The sequence below is a fragment of the Saccostrea cucullata genome, unplaced genomic scaffold (assembly GCF_032062105.1).
Source record: "Saccostrea cucullata isolate Sc308-1 unplaced genomic scaffold, CSIRO_AGI_Scuc_v1 ctg2843, whole genome shotgun sequence".
NCBI classification, from domain to species: Eukaryota; Metazoa; Mollusca; class Bivalvia; order Ostreida; family Ostreidae; genus Saccostrea; species Saccostrea cuccullata.
Window position 1 is genome coordinate 118667 of NW_026923129.1, and position 26918 is coordinate 145584.

Below are 26918 nucleotides of genomic sequence, written 5' to 3' on the forward strand. Positions count from 1 at the left end.
AAATTTCTTCTGTCTTCTCGTTAAACTCATACTGAAGATGAAAAATAAGCTTTTTGATCTAAATATGTCTCCTTTCTATACTGATTGAGTAATTAAGGGAATGTAATTATTTCAATGACTATATCCGTTTCATTATATTTATAAAAAGATTTAGAATATATAATTATTTAATATAAAGTAGATTCATAAACAGATTGTAAAATCGGCACTTTTGTTAGTTTATTAAAGATTATGTTCATTTTTAGTAACATCAAATCGATAACTTTTAAGAATTTATATAAAGTAACACAAGTTATGCTTTTATCAGAGAGCTTAGAATAATAGGGGGAAAAAAATAAAATCTGTATTTTTATATTTAATTTGATAAATCGAATTTCTCGTTTAAAAATACCATTTAACCAATTTTGCTAAATACAAGGACCGTCTACATGTAATAATCGATAGTGAAACATATGGCATTATATAGAAATAATTGTAACAGTTATATATACCTTATTATTATTATTTTCAGGCAGCTCACACGTTGTGCAAGGCGGATGATTCAGATGGAGACTATGAAGCTATTTTGGGAACTTGTGCCGATGACGATATTTATACAACGATTATTTAAGTTTACTATCCCTAAGATATATTTCTTTTTTTTTTATTCTTCCTTACAAATACATGCTATTTTACATATTTTAGTTCAAAGTTAACCTTTATGTTAACTGTACTCATTTCTATAGTAATTTTTCCTCTTCGATCAAGTAATTGTCGATCTTGGAGTGTCTCAATAAAGTCATGGAGAATAACAAAACAATCCTTAGTTTAACCGTCATAAAAATATTTTCCTTCGAATATATACGTTAGAGTCAGTTTTGGATTGGATACTATAAGTTTAAACTATTAAGGGTCACTAAGAACCAAAGAATGATGGAGAAAAGTATGATTCGTGAATTTAAATCATGTAAATCATTCATTGGAATTATTATGTGTATGGGTGGGTGTTAGGGTGTTTTTGTCGTGTATACAAGTGTGTGCAGGAGAGGTTATGTAAATTGAGGGTGTGTATTTTATAGATTTTTATACTGAAAATCAAAACTTCCTATTTTTCATATATGAAATCTTCAATTAAATAAACATCTAACCATAAGACATGTACATCTTTTACTTTAAATTTGATAAATCAAAAATATTGTTACATTCTAGGTTATGCACTAGGATAGTCTTTGCTAAGATTTATAAGTAGTTTACCTATTAACGTTAATTTTAATTTTTAAGCTAAATGTTGCGCATTGTCTGATTGATGCATGTTTTGACGAACATTGTAAATGACGGTCGGTGAGTGTATACTACAACTAATGATATGATGGCGCATTCAGGATTTAGTAAAGCACTGGGTATATCATGTATGGTTGTCTGTCTTTTATGAACATTTAAGTACAGACGACACGTTCCACGAAAATTGTTTATATATCTTCCTCAAGAAGTAATTGAAAGGTTTCTACACAATCAGGAAATGACTAAAATTTAATTTGTCATTTAAACAACTTAATAAATTTCTACTGGGTCATACGTTGAACATTTATTTTATTAATTTTTATAGCTTTTATATCCTATTGCATATACTAAAACCTTTTGACTCAAAAAAAATACTATCATATATCACTTAACGTTTTGTGCACGCGATTTCTCACAAACGCTTTGGAATTTTTGTGAAACTTTCAGGATTTATTTATCATTACTTGAACCTTGTGCATTTATTTCGTTTGGATGACGTCATCTCCTGTCCCGAGACATTGTTGATTTAGCTACTTTTATTTGGTGGGGTTGTCCGGTAAATTTCTCATGAAAAGCTCCAGATAGAAACATGTTACTTTCGGTATGCTCGAAGGTTGGTCGACGGATAACTTTATTTGAAGAAATCGGCCACCGACGTAGAAAAATTATGACTTGGACCGATGGACACAAAATTGGTCCCTGACAAAAAAAGAGGTCAAAATCGGGCAAGACAACGGCCGATGAACTGCCAATTGTCACACAAAGAATCCCATTTTAGCTTCAAAACCCGTCGGCCGTTTTGGAAATGTGACTGGGGTTTCACAGATGCATGCATTGCGACCATGTAAAATATAAATGCGTTAAACTTTTGCGTGAATTATTGATATATAAATAACCGATTCGCATGTAGGCATACGTTTTCAGGAAGCTCTAACATGCTTCATAAAATATACCTAACTGTAATTAAGAGCTCTTTGTGACTTCCACATCAAAAAATCACTCAAAACTTATAACATTCCTTGATTAATTCGAGCTCCGAACATTTTGTAAGGACGCGTCATGATCAACTTCTTTTTTACTTTTTAATCTATTAAATAAATGCAAGAATACAAATATTCGGGCGAGCTTTTGTAAAAATAAACTCAGATTTATTGGATTAAAACTTTTATACAATGAAATAAATATACATTACAAATCATTATATCTTTAAACATTAAGCAATAATGACACAAATGAAAATAACATGCACCTTGAAATTTAAACATATTGCTTGAATAAATATTGCTGGTCTCAATCAAATGACTTGTTGTAATACAAAACAATAATATGTAAAACTGAAATGGACGGAATTTTAAATCAATGACTTTAACATCTTTACATTGTCTACATCTTTTCAAAATATACACAAATGAAAGCTACACGTGTTAATATTTCCTATTCATGAGTCCTAATTTTTAAAATTTAAATTAATCATATAATCCTAATTTCCATTATAGAACCATTGTTTGGAAAATGAACCATTCATTAAAAAAAGTACACATATATTTAATGCATAAAATCAAGATTGATGAAACATTGTCTAAATATCTTTTAAACATCACTGGATAAATTTAAGGTCAATTTAAAATGTAATGAATTACAAACAAGGATTATATCAAATGATCAGTAGATGAAAAGCCTATTTTAATTCAATTTGTGGCATATACCATGTGATATATGCGCGATTCTCCTGTTGGACTTATACCCCGAATATTAATATTTAAAACATTGCTGTGACGTCATGCCTTTGTTCTTGCAGTCTAAAAATTTACCTGTAGCCGTCCGATAATAATAATTACCAGTCTGATAATATAATATCGGACGGCAATGATAACAAAATCGGACGGTATTTAAAAAACAAAAAGAAGAGTGAAATAAAGGTCAAATATGTCCAGAAACCCCCAATAAAAATGCTAGGAAACAAATTCAGGGAAAGCAAACGCAAGGAAATTAAATTGCTACAAAATAGCAAATCCATGAAAAAAAAGAAGTTTAAACCTTCCACAAAATTAATGCTTTCCACTCTTTAAAAGAATTTTTGATGCAGCACTTTGAATAAGCGAATTTAAATCCATTTCTGCAAAAGAGTCTGCAAAACTCCTTATTTTATGTTTGTTCCCCGATGGCCACACTTTTAAAACCTGAGAATATTTCCATTATCTAAACTAAAACTTCAGGGTAAAAATCCGCTTTTTTACTTTCCATGGTGATGGTTATAATATCACCCAAAATTATGTTGGTATCAATGTCAATTTATGCACATCATAAATAAAATTGTTCCCCCAAATATTTTTCACCACCGGACCCTCCTGCTAAACTAAACGACTGCCATTGAATGAATGAAATGAAACAAGAGTTCACTCACTTTTTTTACTGTCTCATTTCTTTTATCTACTTATCAGACGGGTAGAAAACAATGGATGCCTAAACTCCCATTGTGTTATTATCGGACTACCCTAGGTAACTTTTGGACATTTAAATGGCAATGTTTTAAGTAAGATATATGCCTCATACTATTCTATATGTAAAATTATCAGACAGTTTTCGGCCCTAACGGGCCTCAAACAGTCTGATAATTTTACATATAGAACAGTATTCGGCATATATCCATTACATATAATAGACGCATCGTCCGTGTTCACGGGCATCGAATGCTGCTGTGTGTAAGTCGGGGACTGTAAATCCGAATATCCTCTGTTAGTTCCAACGGAGACGATAAATGCGGTAGAACCTTTCGCAGTGCCCTCAAAGACGTTTGACCAATCGATCATGTATTTGCCTGTTGATATTTTCCTCACTACCAAGCTGTCACCTATATGTAGAGTAAAAATGCAATAAGATCTCCTTACTTTTTTCATCGAATAGTTAAATAAATGATTTTCTGTGTTTTGTCTTTTGAGTCTGTTGGATCTATTATCAAAATATAAAAGAAATAATTTGACAAATAGAGAAAATTTATAATTTTTTTTCACTTGTTTACAAATACCTCCATTTAGTATACACTAATATATAAAATTTATCACAATCAAAGTAAATGGTTGCTTGATATTGTTCCTCAGACAGCATTTTATATTTAGGTAAAAAAAATTTCATGTGTTATTGATGCATTAGCGCAAAAATAAAATGCACCAATGACTCCAAAATATGAAAATGTATACACACATATAGAATAATATAATACTATTTACACTCTCTTAATGCATACATACCTGTCAACTGTGGACTTCTTGCATCTACTGTAATACTTTTGTTGTTTGCATTACTCAAAAGCCCGCCAAGATTTAATGCTTTCACTTCAGCAGTATAGATATCGCCATCAGCGGCATGGATATCATATGAAGTGTAAGTTTTAAGTCCAACTGATCTCCATGATGAAATAACCTTAGATTCTTTCAATAGTCTAGTTTCATATTCACTGATACCAGAAATATCAGAAAACCCATTCCATAAAAACGTAATGCTGGATCTATTGGATTGAGTTTCAATCAGAGGCTCCGCATGCTCGACGGACATCTTATTATTGGGTATGAAACTAACTTCTGCCGCCTTTTCGTCTGGTTTATTGATAGATATTATTATGGGACCGTGGGTTTTCGTTTCTCGAAGTCCTACACCATTAGTGCATTGTACTGTGATAAACAATCGTGTTCCATGTCGAATATCAAGATTTGAAAAGATACAGCCCATGGTCGTGTCGCTCTTTCTTAAAGATACTGTTGATGTTGAGAAAGGAAGAACTCCTAAAAGAAAGAACAAGATTTATCTTTTGAATGCAAGGAAGGAATCGTACATTAACTCTTAGTTTCAGGTTTCAGAAAATCTTAACTTACCAACCCCACACTCACAACGACGAACTGCACTCTCTTTGTCCACTACCTCCCATGTGACATTAACAGTAGTCCGCGTTCTTTTTTCTATAAATCTCAATGATGTGTTCTTAAATTCATTGGTAGAATTTTCACTGAACACGGAAATTTCTTTGTATGTTACATTGCTTTTTATACTAGGAATCTCCGGTTTCGAATGATCAATTAAAATAGGCTTTGAATGAAATGTTGATTTAAGACATGCTTTATTTTCAATAACAGCGGTAAAGTAAAGACTGCTGTTATGCCGAACATCGGTTTTTACGATTTCCTGAAGTCCCATTGAAAATGGACGTAATGACCTTACTTGATATCCCATTCTTGTTGTTCCAATACCAAGGTAAATGGATTTTATTCCACTTTCGATGTCTTTAATTTGTAAAGAAACACTGACGTAGTTTGGTAAAACCTGCACAAGAGCAATCGGATCCAACGATGGCTCATGCGAGAGACACTGATGTAAATTTATGACTATCGTACTTTTGATATCTTTGGAAGATAGAAAAATCGAAATATCAGTGGTGCCAGTAAATTTTGGTATAAACATATGCTCAGCAAATACGTCATCATCAATATTACGCAACAAATTTATCATGGCTTTCTCTCCTCCAACAAGTACATAAATGCTCTTTGACAACACTGAGACATCTGCTTTTACAGACAAATGGTGAATCTCCCCAGCCTTTAGATTAGCAGACAATTGATATCGGAAACGCACCTTTGTCCAAAATACAGATTTTGTTGTGTTTACTCTCGCCAAAGATATAGCCCCCCTCTGAGTGCATCGAAAACCCTGCGGGGGCGTGTTATCAATTTTCAAATCTTGTGCATATACTGGTCCAACAAAATGTCCCACTGCATCAAATGCAATCAATGCAACTCTGTATCTCCGATTATGCTCTAACGATAATTTGTGGAATATGTAGCTATTATGAATTTTAGCATCGATGACGGTTCTTATTGTTTCGTTTTTATCCTCTCCAAACAAAGTTGCATGATATTTTTTTATGAAGGAATTGTGATCATCAAAACCATGCCATGATAAACCTATCTCACTTGTTGATGATTGATATACAATGTTTTTGTGGAATTTGGTATTATAAACAATTCCTCTCGTTGGATTATCTAAATCTATAAGAACTCCATCTGAGGTAAATGATGTTTTCAATCCGAGCTTGTTTGTGGCTGTTATTGTAAAGTAAAACGTAACACCTGGTTTTAGAAGCTTTCCTTCTACTAGAATTGATGTTAAATGTCCTACATTTTGTACATCGATAAGGTCATTTCCTGAAATAACAATAAAATCAGTTCATTTTTTTCTACAGATTCAAGATAAAAAATTCAAATTTCAAATTAGAAACAAGTAATAAAAAAATCCTCATGCATACCAAACGGTGATGATCCTGAAGATATAGAATATTTCGTAATCTGAGCTCCCTTTTCTATAAATACACCATCCCAGCAAACAAAAAAATCTGAAGTCGAGTTCAAAAAGTCAACATCTTCTTCATTGCATGAAAAGAGCGTTTCTTTAATCGATTTTCCTTGTCGAATTGCTGGAGGCGTTGTATCTACAAGAAGAGGTTCTGATTGCTTTTCAAAATAAGTATCCTCCGAAATCCAACTTCGAACGTAAAAAACGTAGGACTCCCCTTGTTGAAAGCGGTTTTTGTTTTCCATGCAGAATGTTGTGTTCATGAGTTGTCCGTTTTCACGCCAGACACTTTCTGTCTTACTATCAAACACACCTACACCTGCCTCTTCATGTTGAATTCCAATGCTCCATTCAAAGCGTTGAAACCTTGTCATGTTTCTTACTTTCCATTGTACAAAGACACATTTTGATGACAGAGTTAAGTTTGACGATGACATTGCATCTCCAAATGAAACCATAGGCATTTCTGCATGATTATCAATTCTCTTACAGGCACCGGGTTTGAGCGACTCATCTTGGCATTTAGATCCTACTACTGAACAAGTGCAATCGTTATTACAAGTATGTGATCGACATAAATAACGCTGAAATTCTAGAAAACCACTTACATGTGAAATATCGTCTGAAACTAAAGCAACAGTTGTTTTAGCAATTTTACTTCTAAGACCCACTCCATTCAGCGCATAAATTGACAAAATAATTTCATCTGTTTCAGACAATTGTCGTGTTAAATTAAGAGATAGCATTTGAATTTCTCTATCTATGTGGTCTACAATTATTACTCCATTTGATAATTCTGAACCTGTATATGATTCGCTGACGAACACTCCGTACCTTTCTATTCCGCTGTGGATATCTGAAAAACCATGCCACAAGAGCAAGAGCTCAGTAGTTTTATTTTCAAAATGTTTCCACTTCAATAGATTCCTAAAACCGCCGAGTTGTGGGGGAGACGAATCAATAAGAAGAGGATCTGATGACGCATGAGTGCACAACCCAGCTGCATTACAACTAGATATAAATACATAATACGTGTCTCCACTCTTTAAAGAATTTTCCTTTTCAAGTTTAATTGTGATATTATTATCATTTCCATTACTTTTGATGTCTGTTACGGTCTTTCCATTTTTGTGCGATTTTAATACAACTTCGTTTGATGCAATGAAACTCTCCTTCTCTTTGAACTTCCACTTGATAATCAAGACAGAATCATCATACTGTGTTCCAGATTTATGTGAAAACTGGGCAGTATCAAAAACAGGTTTTGTCACCAGTATCGGTGGTGAGGTATCCACGCAAAACTTCTCGGATGACTGTTGGCTGGACATCCCTACCCGGTTATATGCTTTCACTATTATATATAAGTTTGTACTTTGTGGTAGATCGATTGACGTTTTTGTTATACGTTCGCTAAGAAGTACATTTTCAAAAGCGGTAATATCACAATCATTTCTTGACTTGCTGATACAAAACTCGAAATGTTCGATATCTGAATGTGGGTCTTGAAACCCTATCCACTGCGCGGATACAATATGTCTAAATGAAGAAAATCGAAGAAAATTAATTCCTCCACTTTGATATTAATACAAAGCAATTTATTTATCTCAGAAAATGTAAATGTTACTCACTTGTGACTGATATAATGTTGATGACTGTCACCCATGCTCACGCGAACAAGTCCTGCTATTGGTGGTGAATTATCTAAAATTACCCCATTCGAGGATTTTGATGTGCATAAGCCCGCCTGATTGCATGCCCATATAATTGTGAAATACTTTTCTCCCGGAATAAACTCATTAGCCCAGCAAAATTCTGCATTTAAAGATACACATATAAACATACATGAATTAAAACCATCACAAACAAAAAAAATTGTTAATTCTTTTATACAATGTAAGTTTGAAATACCTTCTACTAGTCCAACAGAAGTAAGGGGAAACACATCGCTTTCACCTCTTGAAGTACCAAGACCTATTTCATAATATGTCACCTTTGTATGAGGATCATGAAATCCATCCCATCTTGAACATATGTGTGTGATATTCCGTTGAAAATCTAGATCAATCTACAAATAAAATGATATATCAGTAAATGTTGATCCAGAAATAATATGTCAAATATGACCTTCTACAGGGGACCTACGTACCCCGTCTTCATTTCCATCTATGACATTCCCTTCATGTGGGGGGCTGCCGTCCACAATAAATGCCCTTGAACTGACCAAAGTAGATAATCCAGCGTTGTTAGTTATCTATAATGAATGGGATATATTAATAGACTAAGTTTAATTTTAAGGAAAATAAAAGTGAACGTCTTGATTCGCATTTTCCGTACCATTAACAAAATAAAGTATTTATATCCGTCTAAAAATTTTCCATCAGTATTTTTTGGTTTCCAGTAAGTATCCCTAACTTCCATCAATTGGAAAATATCTGCTGAAAGATTTGTCGAGCCAATTCCTATTTTAAATGACTTGATTCCACTTTCTGGATCGTTGAATCCCTCCCACGTGACTGTGATGTCTCTACAATTTGTAATGTATCCCTCTAGTCCTGATCCGTCAACAAAAACTCTTCCCTGCACTGGTGGAGAATCATCGAACATGACTCCATCTGATGAAACCTCAGTGATATGACCAACTCGATCAATAGCTTTAATGAGAGAAAGTGTAAATATATTAGTAATTAACTTTACCTCGAATTCGATACTTAAGTTCTCTGCAAAGATGGGTTAAGATAATTATATTTTCACACACCTCTAACCGTTGCATAGTATGCTACATGGTTTGTGAATGAAATACTGTGTACAGTAGCAGATGTCAATAATCCAGCGTCAGTGAATGACACAACGTCTTCACCACCAGGGTATGTTCCTATAAAAATACAAGTAGGAATTCTCGTCTTAAAATTATATACATAAGAAATTGGTTGAGAGGTTTAACCAACATTTTTGAAATAAGTTATGTAATGAACAATAATTACCAATGCTATATGTGTATTTTTCTATTCCAGATGTATATTCAATTATCAAATCTCGCTCTATGTCTGAAAACCCTTCCCATGTAAATGATAAAGATTTGTTCATATTCAAAAAATTTCCAAAATCTGCTTTGATGTGTACTTTTCCTGGAATAGGTGCCGTATCATCTATTATGAATCCATTACCACAAACAGATATCTGGCCTTCTTGTTCTAAATATTTTTCATATTTAACTAATGTTTTGTTTGCAAAAGCACATAAAAAATATCTCTTGTTCTTCGTAAATTGTATTTGTTTAAAATAGCCAATAGAATCCTCTGAGACAATCTCTTGAATACAAGCGACATCATCTGTACAAGAACGCAAGGGAAGACGCTCTTCTGTCATGATGTACCAGATGATCGTACGATTAAATGTACCAAGGAGAACACCATTAACTCTCCAGTCTGATTGGATAAAATCAACTTCATTATTATGTAACACCTTCAATTTATCTCCAAGATATCGACTATGAGCAAATAATTTTATCTCCTTAATGTCGGGAGAGTTTGCGTTGATTTCGAAAACGTAATTAAATTTTAAATCACTTGAATTTTCCTTTTCTTTTATCGGTTGACATGATATTGCAGACGTTCCAGATAAACAAAACCCTCTTACACATACTGACAGAGAGTGTTGCGTGTAAACAGGCAGGGAAATGTTTTGAAGGCTTGTCTGAAAGGAAAATTAAAAGTAAATGCTTAAAAAAATTTATTATCATTTTCAATGAAATTTGAATAACACATCTTAAAAAACCGAAATGAAATATATTATATACGTAAGAGGTATGTAATTACGCACCGTAATGTTCTTCATATTTGTTTTAATACTTATAGGCTTCCAGTTTGATAATTCAGCTCCTCTCTCATCTGCTAAAGCTACTGCATAACCAGCTGAATAGGAATTATCACTACATTGATAGCCATCAAACTGTAATTTTAATTCAAATAGGTCATCATTTGATTTTTTAAGAAAGGAATGAATTTTGCTCAAGGAATTTGTTTCATATTGCATTTTCGACCCATTTGATTTTTGAGGCTGAATGCAGAGTCTTTCAAAGCATGCCTCTATGATAACCCTGTAGGTCAATCCATCTTCTAGCAATACATCACTAAATCTTGCTCTCTCGCGACTTATTGTTGTTTGCAGTGGAGAAATAAAGCTTTCAGTAGTCCCTCGTTGTACAAGTAACCCAGTTCTAAAGTGGGTTATTAAATTTTTATATGGATTTTTGGTGGACCAGTACGCAAAGTAAACCTTCGAATTAGTTTGAAATTTCGCATTTTCGTTACAGTTAATAATCTTAACAAGTAAAGTTGTGTTGAGAATTTTCCGAAACTTGATCAAAAATCGTGGATGTTCAATCATGGGGACAAACGGCTTTGTTAATATATTTTCTGAGTAAGTGGAATTTCCAGTCCAAATTACATCTTCTGAACTTATATCATACAAGTTTAATTCAGTTCCCAAAATCTGAAGTGTAAACGGATTTCCAGTTAGTAAGCTTTTATTTTTTATTGAAATTTCTGTCCTTTGACCGTGTAGACTTGCAGTTACTTGATAGTCGGGTACTACAGAATTGCATGATATTCCATCATGAACATTGATTGAGTGTTCGGCTTTTGATTCATTGATAACAAAAAATCCATCAGACGAGGAGATGGTACTACCACCAGAGGATGTTGCTTTAATTAGAGTGTAAATTCTTGTGTTTTCCGGTAGACTAAGATTATAAAAACATTTGGCACTTGGCAGAGTTCTAAATGGCATTAAATCATCAGTTAAATTCGTACTATAAGCAACTTCAAATGAAACAGTTTCAATGTGTTTGAACCCAGAAAGATAGAAACAGATTGCTTCATTACTTTCTATATAATCAGTATCTTCTATCCCGGGAAAATTGCTACTTATTTCTAGAACAGTTCCTGCCGTCGGAGGATATCGTGAGGGGACGCTGAATTCTACTGTTCTTACAGTTGTTGCATGACCAACAGAATTATAAGCGTACAGTTCAAAAAAGAAGACAGTATTATTTTCATTTAATTGCTGAATTCTTCTTATCGGATACTTCAAGCAGGTTAGATTAACAGTTGGATTTGGACAGCTGTTGGAAAGGTAACCTTGCAGAAGTGGAGTTTTAAAAGTGGATCCTTGCCCTAAAATATATGAAATCAATAATATTAATAAAGTATAAATAAATATGGTATTAAAGTAAAGTTTAATTACCATGCAATTTATTAGACAACAAACCTATTTTGAATAAGACCATTGATATTGGCTCATCCTGTTCTTCGTCAACGAATGTCTCATTGGTCCATACAACAAATGCAAACTTATCATCTAAAACAATGTTGACACCGCCTCTGTATAAAGGCGGTGTATCGTCAATTACCACTGGACCTATTGTTGCAGATGTTTCCAAGCCAGCTTTACTTGTAGCTTTTATTGTAATAAAAAAAGGAGTTCCTGAGTCAAGTGCTGAATGCAATCGTTTATCACTCTGCAGACGCTTAGTGGGCGTAAAAGATAAAATGTCGGGTGTTTTAGATTGCGATTTAGTTGATGCAAACCCGATTTTAATGTCATGTATTTGTGATTCCAAGTCGGTGATATTCCAAGAAACAGAAATCGTGTCTGAGGGAATATATACTTTATTGTTTTTTATATATACCCCTAATTTCTTGCATATTGAATCCGCGTAGGATGTATCATGATAATAATCTTGTCTTACATAGAACATATTCTCCAAAAGCGGAAATTCGTTACTGCTGTCGTTGCATATTTTCTGGCAAGCTTGCGTCATTTCTAATTTGACACCCGTGAAATTTTGGAGTATTAACCACGCAGTCCTGTTGTAACATGCAATGCCTTCTGTTGTTTTCGAGTGTTCTAAAATTATATTGTACAATTTTGGTGGCGAGATATCGTAGGTAATACCATTGGAGCACGCCACTTCCGACGATTCCATAGCGTAATTATAAGCTATTACACTGGTAAAGTACAGACCTGGGTAGGGAGCACGTACCTTTATTTGCTGCTCATTTGTTTCGTAAATATAACTTGGAAGCGTTGTATGATTATTATGAAGTAAATCTTCTCTTGACAGACACTTGTCATTGAATCCAATCCGATATTTTTTAATACCACTCTCATGGTCAATGAAACCGCTCCACCTCACGATTATTTCTCTATTACAAGTATAATCTAACTCTTGGGATCCAATTTCTCCTTCCATAGCATTTCCACCTACGGGAGGTGAATCATCAGCTAAGATATCCGTTCTAGAAATACTTACCAACATGGCATTGTTAGTTACTTTCACCGTAAAGAAATACCCCCGGTTGTGGTGCCCGTTCTGTTTATTATTCTTGATCAAGCTACTGAATTTCACGCTGTACAGGGCTTTCTCACAAACTCCAACTTTTGGGCAATAGCAATTTTCCGTATGATTACAAGTAACCTAGAATGCATAGCAAGGATATTAATTAAGCATGCAAGACAATTGCATGTGGTCAAATATATTTATACTACCACTTCACGGATCAAACTTACCCCAGGTTCCAGACGATTCACTGCAATGGAACCTTTTCCTAGCTCCCCACCATCAGGAGATGTGCCCAGCATCCATTCAATAGAATTCAGTCCACTGTGTTCATCCAAAGCTTTAAAGGATATCTTCATTCTCGAAAGATCTGTGGAATTGTGAACGAACAAATGGCGCACTCCATCTTTAATCAAGTACATTTCGACAATGTCAGGTACGCTTGCATCTATGTGAACTGCGATGGTTTCCCTTATTGTATTGTTCATTACATCTCTCGGAATAAGGGTGACATCATATGTTTCCCCATCCCGTAGGCTGTAATTTTCACAAATCGACTGATTTAGGAAATTTGGAGCAGTTTTATTATCCAACACTCTATTATTAAGTGCAAAAACGTAACGAAATTCAAGAATTCCATGAATATTTGGCGTTCCTTTCACTGGAAGTTGACCATTGTTCTGTTCATAAACTCCATTATATAGACTGTGATAGTCAGCTTTTATTTTTCTTAGCAAATTATGATGAATGTGAAAAGAATTATAATATCGCTCATCCCAGCGTACACAAATCTTGCCATGATTCGTCTGCCACGTAAAGTTTGTTGCTTTGTTTCCGGTATATACTATAAGTTTGTTTTCTGCATTGATTTGAATCTCTGATGAATTATCAAACAACACAAATCGTCTTGCTTGTTTGAAGTTACCAGCATTATCAAGGATATTAAGTGAAACGCCGTACAATGCGGGTTGTTTATCAGGCAGTTGAATTGAATCAACTTCACTTGAAATATTCAGAGTTAATAAACTGCCTTCGTCCATCGAAAGTGTTGATTTATCTACTTCTTTCATATCATGTATTGTAATTGAGTAACTTTGAATTCCAGAGGCTTCTTCAGGGGTGTAGCGATAAGGATCAAACCAGCCATTGAGTGATATGTTTAAGTCTGCCGAATTAGTAATTCGATTTTCAAAGAGAATAACTTCGTTCTTTGTACAAGAATTATCTTCTAAACAGTGTTTCGGTGCGGCTGAGTCTCGTCTCATGCACACTTCATATGACGACTGTGTAGTACGATAGATATGTGGGAGTGAAGGGTTCCCATGGAAATCCTTCGTTTTCAGGTATCCACCAGCATATGCTGTGAACTCCATACAAAGCCTTTATAAAACAGTAGAATATGTTATTAAATATTTTGGGTGAAAACAAGAATTATAAGTTTTATTTAAATAATTCTTAGAGATATTTTATTTTAATTTCGCTCAAAATATCTGTACCAAGCACAGTGAGCAGCGTTACAGTTGTTAGTAACTGTCAGCTTTTAAGAGCAACGCCTGAGCGAATTAGAGAAAATTTAGACTTTGCATATTCTTGCTATAACATCTGTAAAAAAAAGTATATAACCCGCCTGTATTTTAGAAAGGACAAGATAGGGTAAGAGCAGTATTTGGCCCCCAAGTTTGGCTGTCTTTCAGAATGATCCAACAGTTTATCCATAAAAACCTGTTGTCACCCCTGTCACTAAATGAGTATTGGTTTTAAGATTTATAATATACAGGGGCCAAAGTGAGGTCAGGAAATAGGTCAATTTCCGTAATTTCTCATTTTTATGCAAATTTTCATCAATTTTACATGACATTATCTTTCGGAAAACATAGAGCACACGCTTGCCTATCTACCAAATTTATATATTTTATACACTAAAATCAGATGCAGTTTATGTGTAAAAATCTCAGATAGGCAAGCTTGTGCTCTATGTTTTCCGAAGAGAAATATATCCCAAATATGATGAAATTCCACCAGAATTGAGAAAATTCTGGAAAATGCCGTATTTCTGCGTCCTCTAGTGGCTTCTATGAAAGCTTTGAATCAAAATTAGTGCTTGTACATATGTATTAAAATTATGATCATTTTAACTTCTGAACTACAAACTATCACCATTGTTCTGATTTTTATATCAAATAAGGGGCCAGATTCGGCTGTTACCCTATCTTGTCCTTTGCTGAGTATATAGTAGCTCAAACGTTCTATTTTATGAACAATATAGCAATGATCATTCTTTGGTTTGGTAATCCACATATGACATGAGGGGCACGACTTCCAATTATACATGCGTACTGAAGATACGGACCTTAGCAAAAATCTAAAGTAGCCGTAACAGTCGCACCGTTAAAATATTAAATCCGATTAAAGGAGTTAAACAAATTGAAATTATGAATTCTGAAATTTGTAAAATCGAAAAAAAATTCTAAATCTGTATGAAATATCTTTATTCGTAATGACAAATTTTAACAGATTTGGCATCGCAGGTTTTTTAATTAAATTGAATCTAATTAATTTTAACTAGGGATGTCTACGATCATTCGACTTGGACATCCAATTTAGAGATTAGCGTTCTCAGTTTAAACAAAATCGACGGTTCATTACATCGAATTGATAGATATTTTTGATTAGATGGATCCCTACATAAATCGGCTTCTATATGCTTCTACACTTTGCATTGAGGCAAGTCTCGTTTTAGTTTCTAGACCTTTTTCAATCATATTGAGACGCAATTTTTGCTATTGGAGAGATGCAATAAGACCTGTGCTCGGTACTCGAGGCAGTTGAGTGTTCATTTTCGTGTCAGCAATAGCTACTTACTGCGACACGGTTTTACGGTCTTGTACCGGTCTCCGCGTAGTAGGAATTAAATTCACGACGTAAGGATTATTTCCTCACTGCTTTAGAGAACACGTTCACACCACTGCGCAACGATTGCTAGGGAATATTGAATTACATTAATGAACGAACAGTGAAATTTTGGCACAAGCATCTCATTTTGACAATATGAAAAGAAATATAAATGCCATTTTTATTTTTAAAATGGTAAAATATTGTGTATATCCATGATTCCATACAAATTTCATATTTATGTTCTTGGAAGCTAAATTACTTACTGTTCCCCATCTTGTATAATCCATGGTGTTGCAATAGTCATTTTACAGGTAATAATGGTCGATATAGGATTTGTGTCGGTAAAATTATTTCTGGAACAACTGTTTGTCTGCTTTAGATATAAATACTTTTGGTTCTTTTGATGGCCTTCGGAAAAATAAATGAAAGTTTATATTATTCAATATCATCTTTCTCCATCTTATTATTATAAAAGAATATTACTTCAGAAGAGTATATCAATAGATAAATGTACTAATTTAAATACAATGTTGTAAAAAAAAATATTTTATATTTATATATACCATTGATATTTCTCGTTGAAACTGAAATCGTTGTGTTAACGATACCAAATTGATATTCTGAAATGTGGTCCGGAACATTGGATGAAACATTTATCGTGCTTCCGAATGTAAACACGGTTGACGAATATTCTGGTTGAAACTTCATATAATTATATTTCTCCTGGAGGCATGGTCCTGTAGACGTAGAATTACGTGCTTCGCCTCCAATATTTTGTACGCCCAGTCGACAGGTTTCCAAATCTGGTGCAATATTTACTGAAAAAATTACTTTTTTTTTAGAACCACGTTTATGTTACGTATACACATGTACATGTATATATTTTGTATTTAGTTTTGTATAAAGTTCCGAAATAAAGATTTAATTTAATGATGTTATATGAAATGTTCAGATTATCTTTTTTTAATGTATCTCCTTAAAGTCATTACTCTTATACATACGATTACAGATTTTGTGCGAGTCTCTTGATGACAAGTGAAACCCATTACTACAATGGCAATTCTTTGCAAGGTTTTGGGTGCAAGTGCCCGGCCAACACCAGTTTTGCTTCCAAGAACAGGTAGCTGTTTATCCAAAGCATAGCTATTATTAGCTGTTGTAATACAATTTAATGACGTATTCAAAATTGTAAACACTTTGGAAGATCTTTGACAAATATATTTTATATTATATACACTGTAGTATTGATGACTCTTTTTTTACAATTCTGTTTTCATTAGACAATTGTGCAAATGACATAAAATCTGTTCTTCTCTCTTGTAAATTTGTAGGCATACCTTCACATTTTTTCCTATCTGTGGAAACGTAATAGATTGAGTGTTTTCGATCTGATCCCTGATTCATACACTCGGTACAAATGAAGTCATCCCAAGTATTACACTTTTGATGCAGGCAGTTCACTGGCTTTCTACAAGCTAAATAAAATTTGAATGTTTTTATATATTATTACAGGGTCTTTCGGGGAACAGATTATTTCAATACCTTATATCAGAGCTTGAACTTATATTTCCTTGACATGTTTCCATGTGATTTATGAATGCTAATTAAAGCTTTGCTGATCTTGAGATAATTTCTCAAATCTATTTCCTTCTATATACTTTTTTAATTCAAAAAATGTATTCGTAAAATAATAAACAATAAAGAACTTCCAATAAGACAGCTTTTTCTTCTTGAAATTCTTGTGATAACATTGAAAATAGCTTTCTGCAAATGATTTCTATTGACTTAATATATAGGGGCCTGGTTATAAAAGATAGAAAAAGAACGATAACTCCACTTACTGTATTCACATCGTGTTCCGTAATACTCATCTGGACAAGTGCAGGAAAATCTGTTCTGGTAATTATGGCATGTTCCTCCGTGATTACATGGATTACTGGCACATTCGTCTATGTCTGTATACAGTATGTATAAAACAAAAAAATTAGGACCTTGTCAAAATTTAAAAGATTCTTTTCATTGACCATCTACAAAATGTTCCCTTCTTTACTTGGGTATGGACATTTTAAAACATAGAAAGGTTTATTTTTTTTACCAAAAAATCTTTAAAGAAAATGAATGCAATTAAGTCTTTCAATGTTTGCTTTAATATACGAGGGTTGTTCGGTAAAATCGTGGACAAAACGTTTTTCTCTAATAATAATGCGCGCACTATTTAAAGAAGAAATTTTTAGAAAGTGTTTATTTAAGCGCATCATATTTTTTTGATAAGATATAGACAAAAATAAAGAGTTTATTACGCTTGAATGTGCACAGGGTACGGTCCTATGGCGCACGGTCAAAAAACGAAGGTTTTATTAGAGAATACGAGAGTATTGATTCGAAATAAAAGATTTAAGTAGATAAGATTAGGTTAAAAATTATCCTTATTCGATTCCACAATTAATTCTGTCGTCTTTTAAAAAAGAATTTCAAAGTATTTGATTAATTTTTGACAGTTTCCTGAGCATTCGAAATGGGTAAGTGGTAAACACAACACACGAAAAATGGTGACGTTTAATGACGTTACGGCGCACCGGATAGTGGTCCAGTTTGATTTAGTAACACATTCAGAGATTAAGAATTAATACAAAGAACAAAAAAAAATCAAAAAATCTCTAGTATAGAATTGAAATGGAAGTCTAGATCTTCTTTGTGATTTCAGAAGTCTTTCTTGATCAAGTCCCTAGGAATAATGTAGTACAAAACATACGGACAAACTGCTATAATTGTAACAACAAAAGACGCTGTCATTGTTTACCGTTCAATATAAGATTTTCTATAAGTTGAATGATGGTAGGAATATTGTCCGTAACCTACTAATAATTCATCAGAAGATTGCACGTTTATGCTAGATTGGTTCCTCGGCTGTTCATGGAGACTAGATTAGGTGCATCAATGAAATTCCTATTCCAATAGGTGACATCACTTATTCAAAATCTGAATAGGTGATATCACTTATTCGTAATAGATTATATCACCAACTGAATAGGTGATATCACTTTTTTGCAGTAAATACCATAAAGGCGCCTCATAGAAAACACCAATTAAAAGTAAGTTGTATGTTTTGGAATTGTATTACGTACGATGGTATTGGTGTCATTGTGCCAGTTGATGGAGATCAAAATTTTATAAAGTTTATAGAATTGCGAGATAATCACTTATGGCAAGTTTTGTTAGGAAATCGTTTGTTTATTTTGCAAGACGATAACACAACACCACACGCAGCTAGACAGACCAATGCTTAGAAACAAGAAAACGGTATTCAAAATTTTAGCTTGTCTGCTCAATCCCTAGACCTTAATATAATAATAAATGTCTGTTGTTGTGTTAAAATCAAACTCTCTCGTTAGATTGACAACATTCAAAACAAGGACCATTTGTTGGCTGAAGTCACAAGAATCTGAAATGGGCTTTCCCAGACGTACATTCGCTGCCCGTATGCGTCAATTCCTTCCAGACTACGACAAGTTATCCTTCAAAAGGGCTATGCTACTAAATACAAAGGAATTGTATAAGTTATAATAATTTTATATTATTGAAAATCGCTTTTTTCCCTAATGCACACTATATTACATGATGACGTCAGTCATGTTTGTTGCAATATTAATATTTTTGGCCACTCAGTGTAGCCGGATTGAAAGGATCGAAAGGTAAGGAGGTACACCCCCTCTCTACTTTTAAAAATAGCTTATTTAATCATGAGACTTTTCACTGGAAGCCAGGTGGCCTCTTTTGGTCTGTTCGGGTTTTTTTTCTAGTGAGTTGGATTTTTTTCTCTGACCCGCTCCCCCTTTCAAAACACGAGGCAACAAAGAAGAAAATACGGTTGATACCACTATCGGCCTAGTAAATTCGTCAAAAATAAACAATGATACCTTCAGAAATAAAGTGTTGATATATTTTGTACACGATCAGGTCTATCTGATGACGAATGTGAAATGGCGCCAAAACGTCACACAAACGCTACGTAAATCTCAAAACCATACCATGTTTCAATATATTCTCAAAAAATGGCCGTTTTTATATCTTTGATCGCAAAATTCACTTTGGCCGCAATGAACGCGATTAATGAAACTTGCATATATTTTTTATAACGCAAAAATGTTTCGATTTAACAACATCTTGTGAATCGCGTTTGCTGCGGCCAATGTTGAAATTGAATTTATATGCCTTCTTTGTTATTCCGGATTTCAAGTTGAGAAATCTAATGTGAACTTATTTTTCAATTAAAGGCACCGTAAGTGCTGTTATTTTTTTTTAGAAAGTTACAAAATAATTAAGTAAGTCTAATCATTATCATAAGAACATAGGCTAAACAATAAATTGGGTAGACAATATATTTTATCCACCCTTCAGGTTCAGGTGAAAATTATCGATAGGGATAACATTAGATCAGCATGCTTAACGATTGAAGTTAGTGTTCATCTGCACCCCCCCCCCAAAAAAAAAAATTGAACAGAGAAAGATTGTAATAGTACGCAGATAAGAAAATATTTAAATAATCATGATTTAGGACTTTTTATGTTTGTTTTGCAACTGATATGTAATTGTTTGATTCTCGCCTGGAAATAATTATGAATATTACGCAATAGACTCATTGATGACGTCACAATAGATCGTGTAAAAAATACTTTCAACTTTTTTTAAGTTGCTGACTTGCTGTTGATAATATTTTTTAAAACTTCAAAATTCCTTAGAAAAAGTAATTTGAAAGATATATGACAATTCATAATTATGAAGAGATCCTGAGATTATGTGGACGAGAAAGGTAAATTGTTTTCACCATCAATATGGAAGGTATTTTTTTTGATAAAGTAAATTCAATCGATCTAAGCTTACTTATTCAAAATAAGAATAAAATTGTTTGTAAAATTGTTAACAAATAAATTGTTGCATGTTCCTTCTCAAGTACGTTTTGAAATTTAGAAAAAGAAAATATGATAGATTATTTTTTTTTCAAGGTAAGCTGTCCGACAAAACGAGTCATTGTCGCTGTAAATATCAATATCTCGTACACTGGATGGTATTAAGATCATATAAGTGGGCTTCATTGTTTTCGGTGTATTATGTAAAATTAATAAAAACCAATGCGTTTATGTATATTTAGTGGTGCATATTGCATAATACATGTTACAAGTTCATTACACGGTTTATAGGTATAGAATGTAATTTATGAAATTGGGGGGTGGGGGCACGTCCCTTCGTTGAAGAGAGCACCTGTATAATAATTTCAAAAAATTCCATACGTAACATTCAGAAACCTAGTTTCATAAACATGTTCTTTCAAAAAGAAATCTTCACCTCCCCTCCCCCCTCTTCCGCCCCTTCCCGTGACAATTTGTATGTATGTACCTTGTTTTTCCTTTAAAAAAAAACAATACTTGAACTGACTCCGCATTGTTGTTTTCCTCCATAAATTGCAACAAAGTTGTAGGGGGACATATGAATGAGTTATAAATATGATATATAAGTGCGTGTGAAAAAACAGATGAATAAATATAGATTCATTTTCTGGCTTGCACTTGCATTTTTTCTTATTATAACTTGCTTTCCTTATTTTACTCCAGCAATTACATTTTAGTGTCATTGTTCAAAAAAGTTGTGTAAAATCGGATTCGGAATTTTCTTTCGTTGACTTGAAACAGACAGCGGTTTAAATAAGTAAATACAATTGAATTTCAATTGACGACATTATAAGTAAATGCATAAAAGGCAGTCCGATTAAAATCAAACCTTCACTAGCTCCTTCTTATTTTGTTTGTCGCATGAAGGGTGGTGTCTTCTATAAATCTAAAAGTTACAAGAACATTTGGACATTCTGACCTTGACTGGGGGTATCAACACCCGCTAAAAAAACTGTAGTCTACGTAGTTTTGATTTTTAGCATGTTAATTTACTGGGAATTAAATGAAATGGTCTGTGAACATCTTGGAAAAGCTCATTCAGTGATACAGTGGTTTAAAAGTAAATAATCTGAAAATTGGCGACCCCTACTGTAAATTAAATGAATGGCCGTCCCTTAAATAATAACAAGGAGTTCAGTTTTATTGATGTTGACTTATATTCTGTTTGATATACATGCACATACATCAAATATGGCAGACTGTTAAAAATGAAAATGAATATACATGATGTATTATTTGTATTAAACTTGATAAAAGGACGTATGGATATTAATCGTACGGAACGGTTTTCATGTCTCTGAAATATAGTGTTTTGGGGGTAGCATTTGGGGGGGGGGGGGTATGTAGTGGTGGTGTTCTCTTCCATGATGTGACCTTGTTACACAGTTTCCCAAGAAGTTCTGAATACACACAACAAACTTACAATTGACTATATGTGCAGTTGCATGCACAAAATGTAAAGCTGCGAGAATGTTTTGTAGCATGGTGGAGTTCATCACATATTTAAATGTATAAAATGCAGGCATATTTTGGCAATCGTTTGATGATAAGTGCTTACCGTACATGTATAGATATTTAAAAATCGCGGAAATTCACAAAATTGATGGAAGCGTTGTGACTCTGCAGTTTGACGACTTTGCTTCAGGAAGTCTGAGCTAGCATCGAGAAGCTCCAAGGTTTGGACTTTGTGTCCAGGTACAGACTTTGTATTCGTGGACGACATATTGGTACTGAAGAGGTCCAGACACTAAGGGAGAAACTCATGCTAAGCTTAGGGTCGAAAGGAGGGGGTGGGGGCTGCGGAAAGTACACTGTATATTCAACTTATACTTCCTTTCTAGTAAGTCAGGTTACACGGCAAGCCTGTGAAACCTTTGGATGGATGACCGTTTCATGTCATAATTATTAATACATGTGCAATGTACATTATTAAAGAAGCATAATAACAGACCCCACTATCACAAATACTAAATACAGATGATATGTGATTGTCAGAAGGACATGGGATGACATAGCTGTCGTCGTTGGGGATATTTTCTCTTTCATAAACGTAAGATAAATATATTTGTCTGTTCTTTGTTTTTAAAAAAATATGTAACCTTATTGAGCTTCTTATCAATAATGAGTAAATCTATGTACTATTTTAAGCAGGGACGTAGTATCAGGTGGTGGGGGTGGGGCTCCCCCCCCCCACTTTTTCTCCGGACATTACCTTTACTATAGAAAATGTTTACTCAAAGTAAGGTTGGACCCTCCACGTTTCAGCACAGTACAGTGTTATAAACACACCCCCCCCCCCACACGAAATAGGATTTTCGACTTTGGGCAACTTTTAATTTTGCGGGTTTTTTTGTTTTGTTTTGATTTTTTGCTAATCAACTTTTTTAAGTAAAAAAAAATTTTCAGATTGCCCCACTCCCCATTTTCAAAAACGATGCTACGTGCCTGAAAAGTACTATACTGTTGTAATAAAACCGAAACAAAGTAATGCATAGATAAATATACATGTAAATGTCTTAGCTTAATCAAAAATAAATCTTGAATAGAAAAAAAAAATCAAAGAAAATGCTGGCATAAAAACTGATTTTTATGTTGCATTCAAGATTTTATTCGCAGTATAAAAGCACACCTTGCGCTTTCAAGTGTACGTACATAGTATTATGTATGTATATTCCCGTACATGTATATACCTAAATAAGTAAATAAAAGGTGAGCATGATTGTATCGTATACTGGTATTTTAAAATTTAATGTAGTATCTTAATTATTATAATGAATTTTAGAGAAATGGAGAGGGGAAAAATACTGACAATAAATACGCTTTCTTGATGAAATAGTTTTTCTCGGAAAATTATCTCTTTAAATGACCCATGGTTATTGTATATATCAATTCATACAAAGAAAAAAAACTGAAACGTTTAATTTAGAACAGATTAAATAAAAAAAAAGATAAGTAATAGATTTAAATATGAATTTATTTTTTAGGTTGAGAAATGTGCAATTCTTTACGCTGTACAGGAATCATTACGTTGAAATTTGATAACGCCATGTGAACGTTATCACGTCATGACGTCGTCAGTGTTATTTTCTTAAGAAAACATTGCATTTTTAGTGAGTTGTGTAGGGAAAACGGTTTGAATTATTTTCAAAAAATAAATTGATTTAGAACAGGGGTATCCAAGACACATTATTTAAATATTATCACCAGATTTTGGGACTAGGCGGATTTTGGTGCCTAAGGTACCTTCTTTTTATTGCACCAGATGCAATGTCATATACTATACGAATAGCTTGCACATACAAAAATAAACATGATGTGTAACAGTAACTTGAGTTTACTTTATTTCTTTTGGGATTTCACCAATACTGACGTCATGTAATACTGCTGTATATTTTTCCTTACCTGTACATCCCACTTGATAATGGCTATACCGACTACAGTCACGATTAATCGTTATACAGCGATAGCCAGCTCCACAGCTTCTTTCATTACATCGCCTGTCTTTCATCCATGTGCACTATAATTTAAGTTATGGTACACAATAAAGTAGTAACAACCAAATCGCAAGACCATATTGATTATAATCCTTTTTCAAAATAAAGGGTTGATTGAGATTTAAAATGTTTCAAGTGCCCAGTCTGTGTTCAAAGAATTTATACACGTAATTTTTTCAAACATAGAAAAATTTTCTTTTTTCAAAAATAATTACAATTATAAAGTTCTAAGTGCGAAGGTTCGTGTTATTTCACAAGACTAAACATTCTATTATTGATATAAGAACACACCACGTCTCTAGGATCATGCTTATAACTAATCCACTCTTCAACCTCCTCGTGATCACAGGAACCCGATTCACTACACTCCTCATCGATATGGTGGTCCCTCTTAGATCGTATACCAACTTCTCGAAGAAATGAAGACGCTTTCTCCTTTGATGTAACAAGTTTCTCCAATGAAGTAATTTCTTGATTTTAAAAACAGTACCAATCAGATGCCATGTTTTTTTTAAAAAAAAAATTCATATCGCAAAATACAGATCTGGTATTATGTACCAACGAATGATGAAATACATCGTAGATGTTAATTTGTGTTAAATAGTTAATTCTGTGCAAAAAACTTTTGATATCAACCCGCTGGTTTTAAGCAGAAGTGGGAGAAAAGACTACAAACAAATATTTTTTTTTAAAAGGAATGAAACGAATATTAAAAAAAGAGCTAAGTTTTTCTTGAATGCAAAGAAGATTTAAAATTTAAAAAAAAACCTTATCTAATACAAAAATTTGTACTAATGTTAATGACTGATTCAAGTGTAACCTCATTAAAATTGATTTCATAGAGAAGTACTTTTGATAACTTAAAGTTAATCAATATATAACTGCTATAGCTTTACAAGTATCTTTGTTAAGGCAGTTTACATCTTCTTTGAAAATAATTTAAGATTAAGAAATGTGTATCAGATTTAATTATTTTAAAAACGATATTAAAAAAGATAATTCCGACCATTTTCGCAGCATCTCCCAGTTTTTCCATGATAACAGATGCAGATGTCATCGGCAAATATACCACCATTGAAGCAATTCGTATTACAAACTCTGTACTCCAGCCGAGGTGGTTTCCCACATTGGTCCTCCACATCTTCTTCGTTCCATTCTTGTAAACCACACACCTCTCTCTTCCTGGTCTGTGATCCCCCTCCACAGGTACGACTACAGAGGCCCCACTCCGACCAAGGTAACTGACCACATAATGGGATGTTTTGGCAGCCCTCCGGTATGAGGATTGCACCTGCAAAAGCAGGGAAAATCAAAACTTGCCACATTGCATTCCCGTTTCCGAATGAAGTACTGATCAGCTTTCTTATGGTTATAAATCGTTTTTGATTCTTATCTTTAACTGTACTTGTTATGTTCAATTTTTATTTTATCATTTTTAAACTTTTCACTTTACGTGCGCTTTATCTTGGAATGAAGCTAACCATTGGTAGATAAAAGAGGACAGCAAACATCATCAGAAAGATAAAAAAAAGAATGAACAAAATCGTAATCTTAATCGACGTTTATATTGCACGATTATTTATCTACTACTTAAATTATATAAAATTAAAAAAGAAAGAAGAAGCAATCGAAATCCTTTTAAAGAAGAGCTGTAATGTAAATATCCTATCAAACCATGCAAAAGCTCATAAATAACGAATTATCACGAAAACAGATAACAAATTTTTTTTGAAAACAAGTATACGTTGATAGGGTAGGCAGGCACTTTTTAAAATTATCTACTAGTATATAATTGAGAATGTAAAATAATGTTTAGTTTTCAATTTAAAAAGAATTTGCTATTTGGATATTGTATGTAAAAAATTCTTCTCAGCCAGTTTCATTTGTTTCTTTCTATGTAAAAACATAACTTTCAATATCTATCTAGTAAACAAATCTCAACTCTGAGTTTTATTTTTTTCATATTTGCTAGATACCAATGAACGTAATAATAATTACAATTTATTGCAGTAATTATGTTTAAGTAACATTTTAATTATCTAATAATAATTGATAAATGTATAGATGTTAGTGAACTACTTTATTTCGCTCTTTCTACATGTATCATTGTCCTTGCTTATCGGGCAACCCTTTAAAGCTGATTGGTTAAATCAAGGAAGCACAGAAAAACAAAATACAGTTTTCAAAGACGAAGTTGTGTACTATTACTTCACATCTACAGTCCATGAACTATATACTATTCATTTTATAGATCCCTGCTTAAATGAAAGGCTAACATCAACGATTGCATTAATTTTATTCCTTTTTTAGGAGTGTGTCTTGTCTAAATTTGGGACTGTAGACATTTGAAAAGCTATCTTAAGATTTCTTGCATAGCAATGGCACTGATAGTTCAGAATCTTACGTAATGCGAAGATATGCGAACTAAGAAATATTGACTTAGTTTTACAACTTTTCTTTTCTATACAAATGCAATCAAGATAACTTAAAAATACAAAAAGAAAGAGGGCAGCTAGAACTTTATTATATAATTATGATTTTCTTTTATTTTTCTTATTAGATTATAGAAAAGTACAGAAAAAATCATAAGAGTTTTGAAAATAGAAAATAAAGTACGAGTGGATCATCATGATCTCCACTTTT

The 26918-nt window shown here is 33.3% G+C and overlaps 3 protein-coding genes across 10 annotated transcripts in view; 1 reads left to right on the forward strand and 2 right to left on the reverse strand.

The window, feature by feature from the left end:
* The window catches only part of LOC134263229 (deleted in malignant brain tumors 1 protein-like), a 41906-nt gene extending 40770 nt beyond the window's left edge, over positions 1 to 1136 (forward strand). For all 8 annotated transcript variants that reach the window (XM_062745542.1, XM_062745546.1, XM_062745543.1 and 5 more), the window contains one exon: positions 512 to 1136. In XM_062745542.1, the coding sequence (XP_062601526.1) occupies positions 512 to 610 (99 nt within the window). In that variant the 3' untranslated portion in view covers positions 611 to 1136. The remainder of the gene's footprint in view (positions 1 to 511) is intronic.
* A 1279-nt stretch (positions 1137 to 2415) lies between these two features.
* LOC134263228 (uncharacterized) lies at positions 2416 to 13586 on the reverse strand. Its single transcript, XM_062745541.1, has 14 exons — positions 13171 to 13586; positions 11869 to 13078; positions 10420 to 11774; positions 9582 to 10293; positions 9356 to 9472; positions 8935 to 9251; positions 8747 to 8851; positions 8509 to 8665; positions 8229 to 8412; positions 6554 to 8136; positions 5130 to 6452; positions 4509 to 5039; positions 3925 to 4111; positions 2416 to 3030 (listed from the first exon to the last, which is right to left on the reverse strand). The coding sequence occupies exons 1-14, from the start codon at positions 13426 to 13428 to the stop codon at positions 2949 to 2951; spliced, it is 8121 nt and encodes a 2706-aa protein (XP_062601525.1). The 5' UTR covers positions 13429 to 13586; the 3' UTR covers positions 2416 to 2948.
* Positions 13428 to 25668, reverse strand: LOC134263226 (neurogenic locus notch homolog protein 2-like). The gene is made up of 10 exons (XM_062745539.1): positions 25282 to 25668; positions 24567 to 24745; positions 24184 to 24298; positions 17677 to 17790; positions 17173 to 17310; positions 16837 to 16959; positions 16399 to 16653; positions 16099 to 16243; positions 13737 to 14320; positions 13428 to 13477 (listed from the first exon to the last, which is right to left on the reverse strand). Exons 1-10 carry the CDS (start codon positions 25598 to 25600, stop codon positions 13428 to 13430), a joined length of 2022 nt encoding a protein of 673 aa, XP_062601523.1. The 5' UTR covers positions 25601 to 25668.
* Between the last annotated feature and the right edge of the window lie 1250 nt (positions 25669 to 26918).